The sequence below is a fragment of the Mytilus trossulus genome, chromosome 9 (assembly GCF_036588685.1).
Source record: "Mytilus trossulus isolate FHL-02 chromosome 9, PNRI_Mtr1.1.1.hap1, whole genome shotgun sequence".
NCBI classification, from domain to species: domain Eukaryota; kingdom Metazoa; phylum Mollusca; class Bivalvia; order Mytilida; family Mytilidae; genus Mytilus; species Mytilus trossulus.
In genome coordinates this window covers 31,270,900-31,290,376 of record NC_086381.1, presented here as the reverse complement: position 1 = coordinate 31,290,376, position 19,477 = coordinate 31,270,900, and the positions used below count along the sequence as shown (strand labels likewise).

Here is a 19,477-nt window from a genome sequence, read left to right as displayed (position 1 = left end):
TCCAAATTATCGTTAAATACGTCTAATTGGTAAGTATCAATACAAGCCAAACATACTGTGTCACTTAAAATGACACATAAAAGCGAGATTTCCTGGTTATGAAGTGATTAAAAGTTGAAAATGAAACGGTCAGTGATTTATGGCTACCAAAGCTGCCAATATATTAGCAATGTCTCAGGTTTGGTTTGAAGCATCTTATTTACTTTACTCTTCTTTTACCTTCTGTTTCATTTTTATTGAAACAATATTGAATTATTTATAAGCTTAATTAACTCACACTGGCAAATATAGAAATACGTTCTATTCCATCAAAGTTTCTTCAGAATTTTTTATCGAAGTGTTCTTCGATCAATTGCACTGTAAACATATTCTTCTAAATCTGGAACCAAACTTTGAGCGCTCACAAAGATGTCTAGCCTTGTCACATTCTTTATGTGTCTGTCCTAAGTTATTCAAAGCCTGTACGTGTAATTCTGTAGATGTATATTTTAGTTGGTTGCCGTCCGTCGTATATACCATATGAGTATTTGGACCATATCTGTATACCCATATGATCCGAGCGTATAGGTATTGTAATCGTTTGGTTATCTCAACGGACTGGAACATGCGAGTATTAAGACCACATAGATACTTTGCTAATACATTCTAATTTTCTTCGCAGAATACTACATGTGATTGGTATTTGCTATAAAATCAATTAAGTACGCTTTATTTTATCGGCTATTTTGTCCGCAAGTGAAACCAGAGACATGACCTCTCTGTCCCTGTTGACAAATATATTACATCTTCCTATTTAAATATTGATAGTAACAAAGGGTTAAACGTATTAAAAGTACTGTAAGGTTTACACAAAAGCCTATTTTTTATTAGTTTGAATAATGTGTGTTTGAATTGTGGGGGTAGTAGGAGTGTTATGTAAATGATTACATTTGAATATAATAGCATTTAAATTTTTAAAAAGTACAAAAAGATACGACAAGCGATTAAACTATATACCGCAACCGTCAAGGTAACATAACGATCGAAATGTTATCAGGATTTGCGGTTAAATATTTTATTAAATAATTTTGCTTAAAAAAGAAGAGAAAAACGGTGACATTAAAATGCACCAGGTAGACAAAGGTAACTGTGACCTAACAGTTACAGGTGGTTAGGTTTATATTTCCCTATTTCTGTTTCCTGTCAAAATAGCAGTTTTTTAGTACATTTTACTAACGCGTGTTGTTTAATTGTGTTTGGGAAAGTAAATCATTACACATTTATCTGGAACAAACAAAAACAGATAACATAAGTATTACGTAACATGGACACACAAATGTATTGTTGTAACTATAGTAGATTTTTTTTAAAGAGTACCTAAAAATCGAAGAATTGAAAGGTAATGTTACACGACTTGAAGGATTAAACTGTAATGATATTAACAATAGGACAAATAAAAGAACCGATAAGAACTGACAAAGAGGGCAGAGTAAACGGATATCAATAACCTGGATCGTTCGGATCATCTCAGGTTGTATGCATTGGTTAATTTATAGCATACGTTTTTATTTAACTCAAGACACTACACATTTCAAGTTGTGGGAAAAAGATCAAAATATTTATGACATTAGTGTTGTATTTTTCTTAACACAATAACATACATCCGATTTGTTTAGTCACCTAGATACCACTTGTGTCAGTTGTGTAAAAAGTTTTATATCGAGAGAGAAAATGAACGTTATAAATATTCAGGAAGTACACGAACCGCTTCAATACATTTAGATTGATTATTAAGGAATATATTTTCGCAGAGGAAATTACTTTTGTTCGTCCTGTATTGACTAATTTTAGTTTGGTCAGTAGCTATTGTTAAACAGGATCACTCACATTTTATTTTAAAATATAACTGGTTTTCTTTAACAATTTCAGAAACAACTTATATATAAGTGCAGATGTGATAATCAACGTTGAAATTTACATTATACAATCTGGAGCGACTTTTTACGCAAGTGTAAATTTAATTATAGCGGGGTTATTCCACGTGGTAGAGACAGAAAGTTGTTAAACGAATATCATTGTGCTGTGAAGGTGCATACGATAAATTAGAAAGTAATTCTACAGACATTTAAAATTTTATTATTCATGGAAACTATGAAACGAACTGCATAACAGAACGAAGTGTTCTATTATCAGTCATGCTTATTAAATGTTGAATTTGGAGAGAAAAATAAATAACAAATGCACGGCAATTTATCTGACAGTGTTTTGTCAGTTACTTTAGAAGATTTAAATGATGCAGAAACGATACAGCGTCTTGCGCCAATAATATATCTATCGTTTTTGACACTGGTTGGAACTCCAGGAAATTTGCTTGTTATTGCAGTTTACACTTGGACAATTAAAAGGAGGACTACACACCGACTTTTCATAACAGCTTTAGCAGTGACAGATTTCTTGGTATGTACAGTGGCAGTCCCATTTGAAATAATCCAAATGACTCACCAATTGACATTTTATTCTGAATGGGCTTGTAAAATATTCCGTTCTATCAATGTTTTACTTGCTCTTTTGTCTTCTTTCATTTTAATAGCGTTGTCAGCAGATCGTACTAGACGTGTAATCCAGCCGCTAAAGTTACAGATGACAATACGCCAAGCTATTTGGTGCATTTTTCTTGTTACTTTACTTGCATTTGTTTTCGCATTTCCTGAAGCAGTTATAAGTGGGATAAGTTTAGAGAAATTAGAAAATAATTTGACAGGATACGACTGTAGTTTCTCGGATAGGTACAAGGACCAAGCGTATACAACTGTATACAGTTCTACACTTTTAGCAATTTATATTGGGTGTATATTCGCTCTAATTGTTATGTATTCAATTATCGGACGGCAAGTTTTGAGTCACGTGCACTTTAGAAGTACATTTATCAGACAAAATGGAACCGACAATCATTCAACAGCATCTACAAACAAACTAGACAGAAATGAAATTAAGCTTAGTCTAGAAGAGACTTGTGATAGTATAGATATGGACGAAGATGAGTTTCGAAGTAAACAACTTTCGGAACTAAAATCAAGTAGAGAAAACACCATAAAAAGACATGCCAAATCTCCTGATAAGCGTCATGGTGCAATGAGACAAGAAAATTCTTCTAAAAAAGTGACAAAAATAGCATTTGCAATTAGTTTTTGTTTTATTTTAAGTTATGTACCATACGTTGCCGTTAAACTAAACGCTTCAATAGCAAGTGGCCATTTTACCTCGAACGCTACAACTAAAGCAATATTTCCAATTCTTGGGAGAACGTTTATCATAAACAACATAGTTAATCCTATTATTTACGGATTCCTGGACCAGAAATTTCGTCAAAAGTGTAAAATTATATTCAGGCATTTGACGTGCAGGATGTAATGAAAGGAAAAAATAACACTTAAAAGTGTAGTATCACTCATTCATGAAATCACTGTCTTATTATAGACGTTGTAAGTTTACAGGTGTAGGCGAAATCATTAAATGTGGTTGTACATTGTACTTAACATTTATAAGAAGTATTTGTTTCCGTTTAGTATTACAAAATCTAACACAATCAAAATCAAGTTATTAAATAAATAATTCTTAAGTTTTAGTTTTATTTAAATCTTTCCCCTTAGCAGAAACTATATAGAAAAATGCTTTTTCGCGACGAACAATCAACTAGTCTGCAAACACTGTCTTATTATACTTTAACCGAATGGCTATACAAATGTTTGCACAACGATATGTATCGTCAGATAAATCATTTTAAATGTGTGAATTATCAGCTAAAAATATATGTAATGTGTAAGTAAGTTTTACCAAACTGCATTTTTGCGTATGTCCTAGGTCAGAATACTCTATTCTTTGTTTGTCTTGGTGTTTATTTAATTTTAATACATTTTAAATGTTTCGGAGTTCAGTGTCGCGTCCATTTCGCTGAACTAGTATATCGCAGCTGACTATGCGGTATGGGCTTTGTTTTACGTTGAAGGCCGTACGGTGACCTATTGTTGTTAATTTCTGTGTCATTTTGGTCTCATGTGAAGAGTTGTCTCATTGGCAATCATACCACATCTTCTTTTTTATTTTGCATGTATACATCACTGCTGAGTCCTTCCTGAGGGTGCAAGATTTTCTCGCTGCATTGAACACCTAATGTGACCTTTGTCTGTTTTCTCCTCTCTTATCGAGTTGTTGTCTCTTTCACGACATTCAACGTATTAATTTTATATTCTATCCTAAGATTGTATACACTATATTTCTTTTCATTTAATACCAAATGCATGGACCCTCTCCTGGATAATTAACGGATTTTTTTTTAACCTTCAAAATAGTAATTTTCAAGAAGTACTCAATTGATTTAAGAATTACATGAAATAGTACATATTTTCAAGAAAAGAACATATACAGCTACAGATTAATGCGAAAATATCAATAGTTTATTAGGTCTTTGACGTAAAAAACGAAAAACAAAACGTTTAAAATTTCATGCGTCCAATGCGCTTCTCTGGATTTATCATAAAATTGAGAATGGAAATGGGGAATATGTCAAAGAGACAACAACCCGACCAAATAATAAAACAACAGCAGAAGGTCACCAACAGGTCTTCAATGTAGCGAGAAATTCCCGCACCCGGAGGCGTCCTTCAGTGGCATGTTTATCGGGAACGATCAAAGCCGAAATTTTGAAAGCAAAGGCTGCATAAGAACAGAAACAGTCGAAGAGCTATTATATATATGACTCCGTAAGTGTTGCGTTATGCATGTCTGTCAGTATAATTAGTTTGCTATTTCTTTTCGTACTCTGTTGACCCTCAGACCAGTCAAAATAAAATTACTGCAGTTAAATAAGCGTTAAGAGAAGATAAAATAACCTGGGTGTTACCAAGTCTCAATTAAAAATTATTTATTTATCTCAATGGAAAGCATATTTCTCAAAGAAACAATTATAGACAACAATCAAAAAGAAGCACACATATTTATGACAGTTTACATACATAAACAATTTTATTAGAACTACTATCAGTTAATATTGGAAGGTTAATTTATTCAGGGTCTTCATCTGGTTTGATTTATGATATAAGATCGACCAGAGTAAAGGATGAAACGAAAGTAAACTTAATTCCATTAGTTTTTCATCTATAATAAACTACAACCCAGAAATATACCACCTTATCTCTGACCCCCTCACACAACTTTTCAACGCCATCACGAGTTGGTTGACCGTTATGGAATAACCGTTTCACAAATGATATCGGATATGTTCCTTACGTCGTAACTACAATCCCCTTCCCTTTCATGAATGTGACCTACCGAATTAGACTATTTACCGGATTTGTTATCACATAAGCAACACGACGGGTGCCACATGTGGAGCAGGATATGCTTACCCTTCCGGAGCACCTGATATCACCTCTAGTTTTTAGTGGGGTTCGTGTTGTTTATTCTTTAGTTTTTTATGTTGTATCATATGTACTATTGTTTGTCTGTTTGTCTTTTTATTTTTAGCCATGGCGTTGTCAGTTTGTTTTAGATTTATGAGTTTGACTGTCTCTTTGGTATCTTTCGTCCCTCTTCCAAAAGATATTAAAAATACAAAATAACCAACAAACCCAAAAAATCTTTTTTGACAAATTTTCTGTGGTGTTTTCAGCTCCGGAAAAGTTTACAACAAACCTGTCCCAGATTCTCCATCTGATGAATTTGATAATTATTAAAATGCTAAAGTTCTAACTCGCTCAGAAAAGTAATATCAGGTGAACATGGCTATCGATTTGTTTGTCCCTAGTACTTGTCGTGCACCATTCACTTTCAGATATTTTGCTTTGAGCTTTCATAATGAAGGTACCTCGGGAGACTGTTGCAGAGACACAAAAAAAAAACCAAGTGTTTCCTTTTTCCTTTCACGAGATTTGTTGCACATTTTCCAATGAGTGTCCTTTTTGCGAAATTAATATTTAGTTATTCCACCGCGGAATATGAATCAAAGAAAAGTACGTGTAGTCTGGTTCACAGAGCCTAAACACTCGCTCTAGCGGTCTCTAAGATTTTTTAATTGAAAATTCAAAGAAATAGCGTGTTACACAAGTAGTATTAAAATATGATTTATATACTACTTGGTGCATTACTTTATAAATTACACATCAATTCTGCATTATATGTGTTTCAATGTTGTTCAGAGTCTAATTTTCGAGAAACAAGTCTTTTTTATAATAATTTACTTTTACTAATAAATCAAAATTTGTGACTTCATAAAATGTGTGTGTCTAGGGGTTCAATATCAACCTGGCACATAATGGTGACAGAACAGTATGGGTCGTAGCTTGCAGTCATAGGTTTTTAAAAGCTTTTGAATCTTAAAACAATGCACACACACTTTTCGTATTTTGACAACATTACCAAAAAATATGACGATATCGAAGCCTATGCAGATTTGTTTTATCTTTCATTTATAAGATTTGATAAAGATCTTTCCAAAATCCAAATTATGACATTTGAAATCAGTCATTATAAAGTTTGAAAGTGAAGCAAATTTTTTGCCAAAAGTGTTTATCTCATTTTAGAACGTTATGACAGATCGATAGAAAACCATTCATTTACAAATGTAACTACAACAAAATATATTAGATCCTGTTTTGTTTCATCTCTGTTGGCAAACTCTCATGTCCAGAATAAACGTCATAGTACGAATACAGATTCTACCTCATCTACTGTTCAAGAAAACCAAAAGTGCATTAACACATACTCTTCATTTGTAATTTCTTAAGAAAACAGTAAATAGTAAACATATTTGATCAGGGGCCAGCTGAAGGTCTCCTCCGGGTGCGGGAGTTTCTCCTGCAGTGAAGACCCATTGGTGGCATTCGGTCGTTGTCTGCTCTATGGACGGGTTGTTGTTTCTTTCACACATTCCCCATTTCCATTCTCAATTTCTTAATTTCGATTCTACATAAGTAAAAAAAAAAAAACTTACTACGCTATGCCAATAAAAGAGACCAAATTTAAGACAAACAACAGTACCTGTATACAAAATATAACATCGTTTATATTTCGTAATTGGAACTTTCGATAAGAACTTACTGGCTAAATATTGTTCGTAAATGTGGTTTCCGATGATAATAGAAGTCTAATTGTTGTCACAAGTATATTCTGGACGAGACCATTTAGTTTATACAATATTTGGTGAAGTTGGTCGACTGAAATAGAGATCAGGGGATTCATCACCTTGCAACAATCCAACTCTAAATTCCTTAAATACTTGTGTTGCAAGGATTTTAACATTCAAAGAGCGTTTCACTCTCCTAAGTAGACATCAGTTTTTTAAACAATCACTCCGATCATACTGTTGCGTATTTCATCATTCCGCACACATTAACGCTTGCTTTTATTAAGCATGGGTATTCCAGCCGGATTGGATATATTACTATATCGGGGGTTATTTTTTTGTAGTATTAAACGGGGTTAGCCTTACAGTTATTAAGACGGAAACAAATTTCCGCTGTTGTCTGCTTTTTAGTGGGGTTGTTGTCTCTTTGATACATTTCCCATTTCCATTTTCCATTTTATTTCTATTGATATTAAAATAAAAGATGTCATATAATAATAGTTTCTTATACTATCATATATATTTAATCATGCTAATTTGCTTGTTTGTTGCGCATTAATCTCCTCCCTTAAACCAAAAAAAGAAAGAGAAAACCAACTTTTTCATACACCGTTCCCGTATTTTTTTCTTTTAATGTAGCAATTGTTATTATAACTGATGGTCCCTTAAAATAAAATGACAATTAATCTTAATATCCTTTATAGTATGTGCACATTTGTCATCACCACTTAAATTAATTACATGTGTAACTATAAACCCATTAATGAATGAAATTTTTTGTTTGCAGTTTTTTTGTAGTAGAAAATTAACGTTAAAACAACACCCAGGGGTTTAATTATACAGAAGTCAATATGTGTAATTATAGTAACGAAGGTCTTCCATTAGCTTCATTAGAGATATAAAAGAGATTCCATACATAGAACACGAGTCATTGGCAATCAATTATTCAAAGTGCTTGTTTACATCTGAATAATGAACTATAACAACATAATATTAATTGCATAACATTTTATATTTTAAAAGCGATATAGGTTATTTTTGTATATTTTTATTTTATTTACACGGAGTACATGCAGTTTCCGAATGCAACAATTCAGCAACTGCACATGTCTAGAGAATACATTGTACATTCTCCTGTCATAGCGGTACAGACTTTCTTTAGATTGCTTTAAATTCTTTAATGACATTTTTTTCAAAATGACTTTAATCTTTGTAAATCTAATTTAAAAGTTAAAACGAAAATTGGTCTTTTTTTTTATGTATAATGAAGTTATAATTTCTCTCGACAATCTATACAAATCTAGCCAGTTTGCAATGTCCTTCCATATGTATATAAACGTTACAGTCCAGGAAACACTATGCAGAAAACTAAAATAAGCAACACGAATCCTATCAAAAAGTTGGGATGAACTCAGACAGAATGCAGCGAATGGCAAATCAAATCCTGCTCTACTATAGTGACAACAGATGTACAAATCCTGCTCCACTGTAGTGACAACAGATGTACAAATCCTGCTCCACTATAGTGACAACCGATGTACAAATCCTGCTCCACTGTAGTGACAACAGATGTACAAATCCTGCTCCACTGTAGTGACAACAGATGTACAAATCCTGCTCCACTATAGTGACAACAGATGTACAAATCCTGCTCCACTGTAGTGACAACAGATGTACAAATCCTGCTCCACTATAGTGACAACAGATGTACAAATCCTGCTCCACTGTAGTGACAACAGATGTACAAATCCTGCTCCACTATAGTGACAACAGATGTACAAATCCTGCTCCACTGTAGTGACAACAGATATACAAATCCTGCTCCACTATAGTGACAACAGATGTACAAATCCTGCTCCACTATAGTGACAACAGATGTACAAATCCTGCTCCACTGTAGTGACAACAGATATACAAATCCTGCTCCACTATAGTGACAACAGATGTACAAATCCTGCTCCACTGTAGTGACAACATATATACAAATCCTGCTCCACTGTAGTGACAACAGATGTACAAATCCTGATCCACTGTAGTGACAACAGATGTACAAATCCTGATCCACTGTAGTGACAACAGATGTACAAATCCTGCTCCACTGTAGTGACAACAGATGTACAAATCCTGCTCCACTGTAGTGACAACAGATGTACAAATCCTGATCCACTGTAGTGACAACAGATGTACAAATCCTGATCCACTGTAGTGACAACAGATGTACAAATCCTGCTCCACTATAGTGACAACAGATATACAAATCCTGCTCCACTGTAGTGACAACAGATGTACAAATCCTGCTCCACTGTAGTGACAACAGATATACAAATCCTGCTCCACTGTAGTGACAACAGATGTACAAATCTGATCCACTGTAGTGACAACAGATGTACAAATCCTGCTCCACTGTAGTGACAACAGATGTACAAATCCTGATCCACTGTAGTGACAACAGAGGTACAAATCCTGATCCACTGTAGTGACAACAGATGTACAAATCCTGATCCACTATAGTGACAACAGATGTACAAATCCTGCTCCACTATAGTGACAACAGATGCACAAATCCTGTAATCAATCACATTATGTGAAATCATAAACGAGGAATCGAGGACGGGACTGCAGCTTAGGCAGGTGAAACATATTTGGGGTCATCTTTGACACCGAGTACTCACATAGCAATTATATTTCTTCAATAACTTTAGTGTAAGCAGCTCAAATATTATGAAAAGAAGCCATTAAATATTATATATGTTAGATATAGGCTTCATATGCAGGCGACGCTGTAGCGTTGCTAAACAGACCAAGAAGCCTTTCACTTGGGACATGCACATACATATGGCGGGGTAAATATAAAAAAAATAAGAAAATGTGGTATGATAGCCAAGGCGACGATTATATCCAATAGACACCAGTAACTTCAGGTCACTGTACGGCCCTCAACAAGGAAATAGGCACCGACATGACAAAATATAAAACGGCGTGATTTTTGTACAAAACAATAAAAAACAATATTATTGACAGCGACTATCAAAAACCACTGAATGTCAGGCTCTTGACTTGGGACAGACACATACAGAATATTGCGAGAAACAAATACTTGTGAGCGCTCACCACTCCCACTCACGTCGGACAGCGGGGTGTAAGCAAAGCATAACAATATATTTTACCTACATTTTTTTGTAGCTCATCAGATTGGCATTGGCATTGCATGGTACTATTTTGTTTTCGGTAAATACATACAAATATTACGAAAAGCCCACGTTCTTTTAAAACAGTTTTAAAGAGATAAAATAGTAGGTAAACGCGTAGGTAGAATAGTATTTCCCCAAATGTCTAATTATATAGTGCAGGTCATTTAAAAAAAATGACTTATTACAGTGAGTTCTGAGAACTGCTTGTGAAAAGATTACATTTTGGGATAGGGCTTTATTTATGTCTATCATCAAGAACAGGAAATGTGAAATTTAATACTGTAGATTAACGGTACCGACTACGCAAGGTTTGAAACAAGGATAGATATTTTTTGGTTCGAATTACACGTGAACAAAGAGTGTCAGATTTCGGACTTTGCATATCAAAGTAGCGAAGTTGATTAAAATCTTTGTATAGAACAATATAATACTCATACATAAATTAAACACAAGTTAAAAGAGATAATTTACTTACTTTCAAATCCATGTAATTCAATTGGTTCATTTGCAATGCTCATGTGTCGATTACAAAAGACAGACAAAAGATACCAAATGGACATTCAAACTCATAGGTCGAAAATAATCTAACAACGCAAAAAAATAAATAAAAAAGACTCCATGACAAACAAAAAACCTACTAGAAAGATAAAGACTGACCAAAACGAACTATACTTAAACGTCAATTTGAACTCATGTGCTCCTGAAGGATTACCATATCCTGCTCTTCATGTGGCACCTGTCGTGTGAAAAATACATGTGTTTGTTTACAACAATTAAACATTGTATATATAATAAACTAAACAGAGGTTATGTCGTCTTATAACGTGACAAAAAATATTAACCAGTATTATATATAGTTCCTGGTTTAAAGAAGCATGAAAGTTCAAAATCTACGTTTACTAATTAAACGTGTATATTAAACACATTACAAGATATAAAAGATTTATATATTGATAAAATTTCAAATAACCGAGACTCCAAGATTCAAATTTGTCTTCATTCGATATAATCCACCAAAGAACAAATCAGAAATAAATTACATACATGTAGTTGTTAACATATACACATGTATGACATAATAAACCCACAGAATTGACTGTACTTCCTAGAATAAATCAAATATTTAGGTCATATTTAAAGTAACTATACAGAATAACCATTGACACGTCACTAGTTTAGACATAGAAATGTTTACATATGAACAAAAACGACCATACATGTAGATCAATAAAACGATAAGTATATTGGGAAAATAATTAAATGAAATAACCATATATTAGGATTTCACTACTAGAAAAAAAATTGACGGATTAAGAATCGATTAAAGAATGAGTTATAAACGTGCATGTTTAATTCCTTCTACTGTAACTATCATTAATTACTGTGCCAATACAAAAAGTATTCACTCGTTACTATCATTTATCCTGCAATTAGGTCTCCTACTATACAGATACAGCCCTACGGATATCGCTATGCTGTATCTGTATACTATACAGATATCGCTTTAAAGCTCCGCCCACTGCCGAACTGAGAATTGTTTGAACCTGTGTGACCTCAAAATGTGTATTCCAGTTGCATTCCAATGACGATGAGAATTGTCGATTTCAAAACTTGAATGTGTATGATTGTGTTACAAAATCAACCATGTCAATTTCAGCATGCATGTTTAGTGGATGTCAAATCTGAAGCGTAGGACAACTCGTACACTTCTGTTTCAAATTTGACAATGTTTTGTTATTTGTTTTACTGTTAAAATTAGTTGTTATGTTAACATAGATAATTATTCACCTTGATCGATGTATTATTGTTGACCACTCGAGATTCTTTTTTTGCGAACCCGTCCTCAGCGTAATGTGTGATTTTGATATTACTACGCGGGCCTCAAGGGATTACAAATCGAAAATAAATGCTAAATATGTTTAGTTTTTGTGTCTTTCAAAACACAAACAATATTCAGAATTAATTGCAGGATAAAGACAATAACTGTTTAGTGTCTTTAAATATCAGCTGTATTTGTACTCGGCTCGAAACAGGTGTAGTAGCTCGCTAAAAGCTCGCATACACCTTGTTTCCTAGCCTCGTACAAATACAGCTGCTATTTAAAGACACTAAACAGTTATTGTCTATACATTTTGGTTTGATTTTGTTAGACCCCATAATATCTAAATTGCAATATCAGTAGCAAACTTAGCTAAGGCATTACTTACAGATTAGATTCCAATACCACGTGATGGAAACAAAACAACGCCATTGCAATTTTTAAAACATGTAACAAAGAAAGTCACAATAAGCCATCCTTTGTTTTTAAAGAGGTTATTAGGGTTGAAAAACTAAAATGAACCGATTGTTTATAATTTTGCAATGTTTTAGGGTAAGACAAGAAACATTTACCGATCAGCTGTACTGTTATGTTATATCAACTGATGTTTAGCAGGAGTACAACGAATGGTGGTTATAGCGGAGAATGAACCGTGGCCCTCCATTAACACTTGCATGCACTTCTGGATTTTGTATTTGGTTCGTATCACTCATTTTTTTAAATTGACTGGGTGTTTTGTGGTCTATTGGTTGTCTGTTGGTCCTATTCTTCAACTTGCGAATTGTCATTCTTTTTAAAATTTGATTTTTGATTGTGCCCTTGTTATCTTTTCACTTGTCATTTTGCAACATTTAGTAGACATTTATATTTTGATAAAGACCCTTTATCGGCCTTATGATACATTTGTAGTTTTTTTGTGATGTGTATTTACCGCCTAATTGACTTATACTGCACATTTCCGTTTGATCGCATGTAAGCAAACATACAAAGCATTGATTTATTGTATTGATGAATATGTATCACACGTACTATGGCAAATGATAGTAAATAAACTCATAATAGATACCAGGACTTAATGTAGTATATACGTCAGACGCGCGTTTCGTCTACTACAAAGGACTCATCAATGACGCTCGAATCCAAAAAAGTTAAAAAGGCCAAAATAAGGTACGAGGTTGAAGAGTATTGAGGACCAAAATTCCTAAAAGTTTTGCCAAATACAGCTAAGGTAATCTATGCCTGAGTATTTCAAAAAATTCAAAAACTTGTAAATAGTAAATTTATAAATATAACTATGGCAAATAATAGTAAACATCAGTAGGTTGATAGTTTTCTGAAACTAAAGAAGAGATGTCTAAATGTATATTCAGAACAAAGCACACTAACACTAACGGCGTTGGATACTTATGGAAAATCTAAAAACAAATTTACATCTGCAGAACACAAGGAGGAGTTGTTGCTTAGTTGTTACATTCCTTTACTCAAAGTCTTGGATTTAACAAACATAGCAGTGGTCCTACTGTGTGATAGAGTCAATTTAGTTATATAAAAAGAAGATGTGGTATGATTGCCAATGAGAGATAGTCCATATATATGCCTATATGATATACTATTAGCCTGACATATTTTTGTTGTTCATTAAAAATGTGAAAATTGTTTTTCAAACGATTGTTCATTTGAGATACTAGCTACATGTAGCTGAAGACATGCCAGAAACAGAAACAAGATTAAAATTGATTTAAAAAAATAAAACAATTGGTATGATTGCCAATAAGACAACTCTCCACAAGAGACCAAATTACACTGAAATTACCGTTCATTTAACATAAAATGTTAGATAACTATCTGTGAAGTTGTTATTGTCATATGATATAAGCATAGAAGTTTTATCGTTTATCATCAACAACGATCATTCGAGGGCTGTTATTCAGTGTACCGAATTACATGCTTCCAAGTGCAATTTTAAATGTATAATTTAAGATTGCATTTGGTCATTGTATTTTATCTATAGTTATAAATAGGCACATGTCTTCTTTATTTGTAACAAAAATTACATTGAGCTTAAGTTTCAGAATTGCATCATACAGGAAACAAAAAGGCGGGGTAATTAAAGTTCTTTTTAAAAATTGTTTCTCTTTCTTTAAAAATATATTTATACATTGTCGTTATAAAAGGTTTGGTAGCAGTTAAACACTATCTTTTACAATGCATAAACTGTGTATCAGTTTTTAAGATCTATCAAAACGTTCAAGGTCTAAAAACAAAAATGGTTAGTAAACAACCGAGAAGGGGAATTGCAAAATGCAATGTCGCTTTAAATTATATAATTTCTGTGTAATTTGCTCTCTTGTGAAAACTTTTCCCATTGGCAATCATACCACTTCTTTCTTTTTTTATTTTTATTATAAGTTGATGATTTCGAATAAACAAGTAGCATTTCACATTATTTCATTGATTGTACATCACATCAAAATACGTTATTGGTAAGACATAATATTGATGATGACGTTTATGCATGTAAATAAGAGGTACAAGTAGTTTACTGATTTTAAAAATGCGTAAATCCGGTTTTTATTAAATAAACAATTTAAAAGCAGAAAATCAGAGAAATCTTATAAACTTGAAACTAGGTGAGACTGGATACGTCGACATATAATTGAGAATGGAAATGGGGAATATGTCAAAGAGACAACAACTCGACCATAGAGCAGACAACAACCAAAAGACACCAATAACTCTTCAATGCAACGAGAAACTTCCGCACCCTGAGGCGTCCTTCAGCTGGCCCCTAAACAAATATGCATACTAGTTCAGGGATAATGGACGTCATACTAAGCTCCGAATTATACAAAACTAAAATTAAAAATCATACAAGACTTACAAAGACCAGAGGTTCCTGACTTGGGACAGGCTCACGATTGTGTAGGGGTTAAACATGTGATTTTGAGATTTCAACCCTCATTCTATGTCTCTATCCAATGTAGAGAAAACAAACGCACAACAATACGCACGGTAAAACTCAGTTTAAAAGAAGTCCGAGTCCGATGTCAGAATATGAAACAAAAGACAATAAAACAAAACAAAACTGACAATAATACATAAATAACAACAGACTTCTAGCAGTTACTGACATGCCAGCTTCATGCAGACATCAATTAAACCGATTGAAAGAGTATGTCTGCATTATATAAATATCAGGCACAATCCCTCCTGTTAGGGGTTTAGTATTATACAATCATAAAATATATGAGAGGAACATAACCAGTGTCATGCCAACAACTGGTTTTAGAATAAATGTGTAGAATTCATATATGCAAAGACCATATAAGTGAATCAATTTTAAAGCCGAAATATGCAATCTTTAATGATCTGACAACAGTATCGTAACTATATCTATATATATTTTTTTTTTCAACTCGTCTAAACATCAACCCAACATTGTTAGATCTGTAAATTTGCTTTCGCAAATTTTTGGTTCTTCCCTCTCCGGGATTCGAACCCATGCTACTGTGATATCGTGACACCAAATAGCCTGCACTGCAACCGTCCCGCTAGACCACACGACCACCTGGGCTCTCTTTTAAAAGAGCTTTCGCTGGCCATGTGTTACCTTTCCACGTCAGTTTTAATCTAGCGGCGTACTACAGTACATGATATATAAGGCATGAAGATGTTATTGTTACAGATCAGCTAAATTATCTATAGTAAAGGATCCTACAAATTAATGTAAGATACAGTCACAGAAAATAATTATATTCATAAGTACGTCTGAGTCAGTGACAACCCTACAACAGATGTATCCATCGGATCGCCATCAATGATGGTGATACATGGCTGTGTACATAATGTATATACAACTCGTCTAAACATCAACCCAACATTGTTAGATCTGTAAATTTGCTTTCGCAAATTTTTGGTTCTTCCCTCTCCGGGATTCGAACCCATGCTACTGTGATATCGTGACACCAAATAGCCTGCACTGCAACCGTCCCGCTAGACCACACGACCACCTGGGCTCTCTTTTAAAAGAGCTTTCGCTGGCCATGTGTTACCTTTCCACGTCAGTTTTAATCTAGCGGCGTACTACAGTACATGATATATAAGGCATGAAGATGTTATTGTTACAGATCAGCTAAATTATCTATAGTAAAGGATCCTACAAATTAATGTAAGATACAGTCACAGAAAATAATTATATTCATAAGTACGTCTGAGTCAGTGACAACCCTACAACAGATGTATCCATCGGATCGCCATCAATGATGGTGATACATGGCTGTGTACATAATGTATATACAACTCGTCTAAACATCAACCCAACAATGTTAGATCTGTAAATTTGCTTTCGCAAATTTTTGGTTCTTCCCTCTCCGGGATTCGAACCCATGCTACTGTGATATCGTGACACCAAATCGCCTGCACTGCAGCCGTCCCGCTAGACCACATATATATATAAGTCTGTTTAAAGTTTTTGTTAGCTGATGAGGTGAAGTATACGTCCCTTTTATGCATCGTGATGTATCATCTGTTATTCGAATCCAGACACTAAAGAATGTTCGAAAATGAAACTGTTAACAACAATTAGACTCACAAATCAGACAACCTTCCTCTTTCTTTAAATCTCAGACTGCGGAAGCACATACCACAGGATGAGTCCAACACATTGAATCTATAAAATAAGTCATGTTATTGACCTTTGTACGTTAGTAGAATCGTTCTCAGTTATACTTCCAAGACTTCGTAACACTGCTGGTAGTGTTTTGATAACGGGAGTTTTTATTGAGTCAAGACAAATTGAATGACTATGGATTCACGTAACGTTTCAATCGAGACATGTAAACGCAATCTGGAGACACAGATTACATGTACTGTATATAATATTACTGAGAAATGGTAAGTTGACAACGAGAAATTAATTGTCTTGGTGTTTTGTGGACTGTTGGTTTGTCAGTTCTTCCTTTTCCTCAACTTGCGTATTGTACTACTTTATAAAATTAAAATTTTGATCGTGCCTTTGTTATTTTTTCACTTGTCAGTTTACCATATTTAGTAGACATTTATTTTTTGTTAAAGACACTTTATAGCCCTCCAGGTGCGTTTGTAGTTTTATTGTGATGTGTATTTACATCCTAATTGACTTATACTGCACATTTCCGTTTGATCGCGTGTATGCAAACATACAAAGCATTAATTTATTGTATTGATGGATATCACAAGTACTATAGCAAAATGTTTAAATGTATATTCAGAACAAAGCACACTAAAATTAACGACGTAGGGTATTGTTGCTTAGCTGTGGACAGCGTTACGTTCCTTCACTTAATTTCTTTGATTTAACACCCATACCAATGGTCCTACTGCGGATAAGAGTCTATTTAGTTAGTCCAGTTTTCGCACAAATTTAAACATACGAAAATTTTACAAAGGAACTATACAATTTATTTATTTAAAATCATGCATATGTACTAGCCAAATATTTTAGAGTTATGATTTTCCCCGGTGTAATTAATACATTTTTGACAAAGAGATACGTGAAGCAAATAGCTAAGATTTTTTGTATTGTTTGTTTGAATTTATTCACATACATCAGAACATAAGACTTAATTGCCATTTTAGCTGGTGTGAATTGTAAATTTATTCCTCACATATTTTTATTTTTTTTTATTTTAATTTTTTAATTTTTCTTGTTGATTTAAAATGTAGAAATTGTTTCAAACAGTTGTTGAATTAAGATACTAGCTGAAGACATGCCAAAAACTGAATTGATTTTAAAAATGATTTATAAAATAAATGTTGGTGTGATTGCCAATGAGACAACTCTCCACAAGAGACCAAACGACACAGAAATTACCGACTATTTAACAAAAACCTGATATGTAAGATTACTATCAGCGGGTCTGTTATTGGGATATAATACAAGCAATGATCATCATGTGCATATTGATATAACCCTTCCTTATTTTTGTTAAGTAGGTATGCAATGGTGCAGTGCATATATTAAACAGTAAAATACCTACCAATGCAATAAATCAAAAAGCTCATTTAATGTAACATATGGGGTGACAATGTAAAGAAGATAGGTAGATATTATAAAACTATGGTGGCCGGTTAAGGCCATTTCGAGTTTTCGACTTTTTGTCTTTCATATTCTATAGGGCGAAGGCGAAAACGCAAAGACGAAAACACGAAATCGGAAAGAAAAAAAATTTCGCCTTTTCGCGTTTTCAACTTCGAGTTTTCGCGTTTTTGACTTCGCGTTTTCGACTTCGCGTTTTCGACTTCGCGATTTCGCCCTATAGAAAATGAAAGGCGGAAAGACGAAAACGCGAAATGGCCTTAACAGGCCACCATGTAAAACAACAAAAAATGATATACATGTAGCTAGTTTACATTTATACTCAAGGAGATTTCCGCCTGTATACGGGTAATAACAACTTATTCAATTATTTCGCGTTTAACTTATGCACCTCTCGATGTACCCCTACACAACATACGATACATGTACAACTTGATGTTTATTTCTATTGTTTAGAGATCATGTGTGTGGTATTTTGTCTTTTTTAATGCTTTTGTAATATAAATTATGTACATTATTACTACATACTACAAAATATATTCTATTTTTAATATAAGCTTCCACAAGTGAGGAGCCTATAATTCGGGGGTTGTCGTACATGTATGATGTTGTATAGCATATTGTACAAACAATCAGACCGTTAGTTTTCATGTTTGAATTGTTTTATATTTGTCATTTCGGGGCCTTTTATATCTGAGCGGTAAAGGTTTTACTTATTGTTGAAGGCCTTATGGTGATCTTGAAGTGTTAATTTCTGTGTCTTTTGATCTCCTCTGAAGAGTGGTCTCATTAGCAATCAGACTACACCTTCTTATTCCTATATATATATAAAGCCTTTGTGTAATTTTGGCTTTAAAAACAACTTAAATAGTTTTGCTTTTAATTTTTTTCAATTTATAAAAAAGGAAATGTAAAAGATTATAACGGCTACAACGATAACCTATGAATTCATTTGTAGATTCATCATTAACAAAAGCCAAGTTATATAGTCATTATAAGCATGAAATAAGAACTTCTATTTGGACATTTCTGCAAAGTTTGTACAGTGAAAAACAGATACTGGAATGACTGACTATGACTGACAAAACAAACTTATGATGCTTTAAAATTTTCCCCAAAAAAACATCTAAGTAAAACACCTTTGGTTGAACATTTTATTCTAAATTCAATATTTGAGTTTTAAAACACCATCTCAAATTTGATTAGTTTTTATTTAGTTAGACATGTCTTCATTTCATTGATATTTCAGTTGTAAAGTTGATTTTTCAGTGAACCGTTTTACATGCCACACA

General features: G+C 33.5%; 1 protein-coding gene across 1 annotated transcript; it reads left to right on the top strand.

Annotated features, from left to right (window-relative positions):
- The first annotated feature begins 1,207 nt into the window (after positions 1-1,207).
- On the top strand, positions 1,208-3,604 carry LOC134685555 (cholecystokinin receptor type A-like). The gene has a single exon (XM_063545341.1). It carries the CDS (start codon positions 2,218-2,220, stop codon positions 3,388-3,390), a length of 1,173 nt encoding a protein of 390 aa, XP_063401411.1. The 5' UTR covers positions 1,208-2,217; the 3' UTR covers positions 3,391-3,604.
- Positions 3,605-19,477: the final 15,873 nt, after the last annotated feature.

What these genes read in the sequence shown, in the direction of transcription:
- LOC134685555 (XM_063545341.1), top strand. Translation starts at nt 2,218, where the DNA reads ATGCACGGCAATTTATCTGACAGTGTTTTGTCAGTTACTTTAGAAGAT.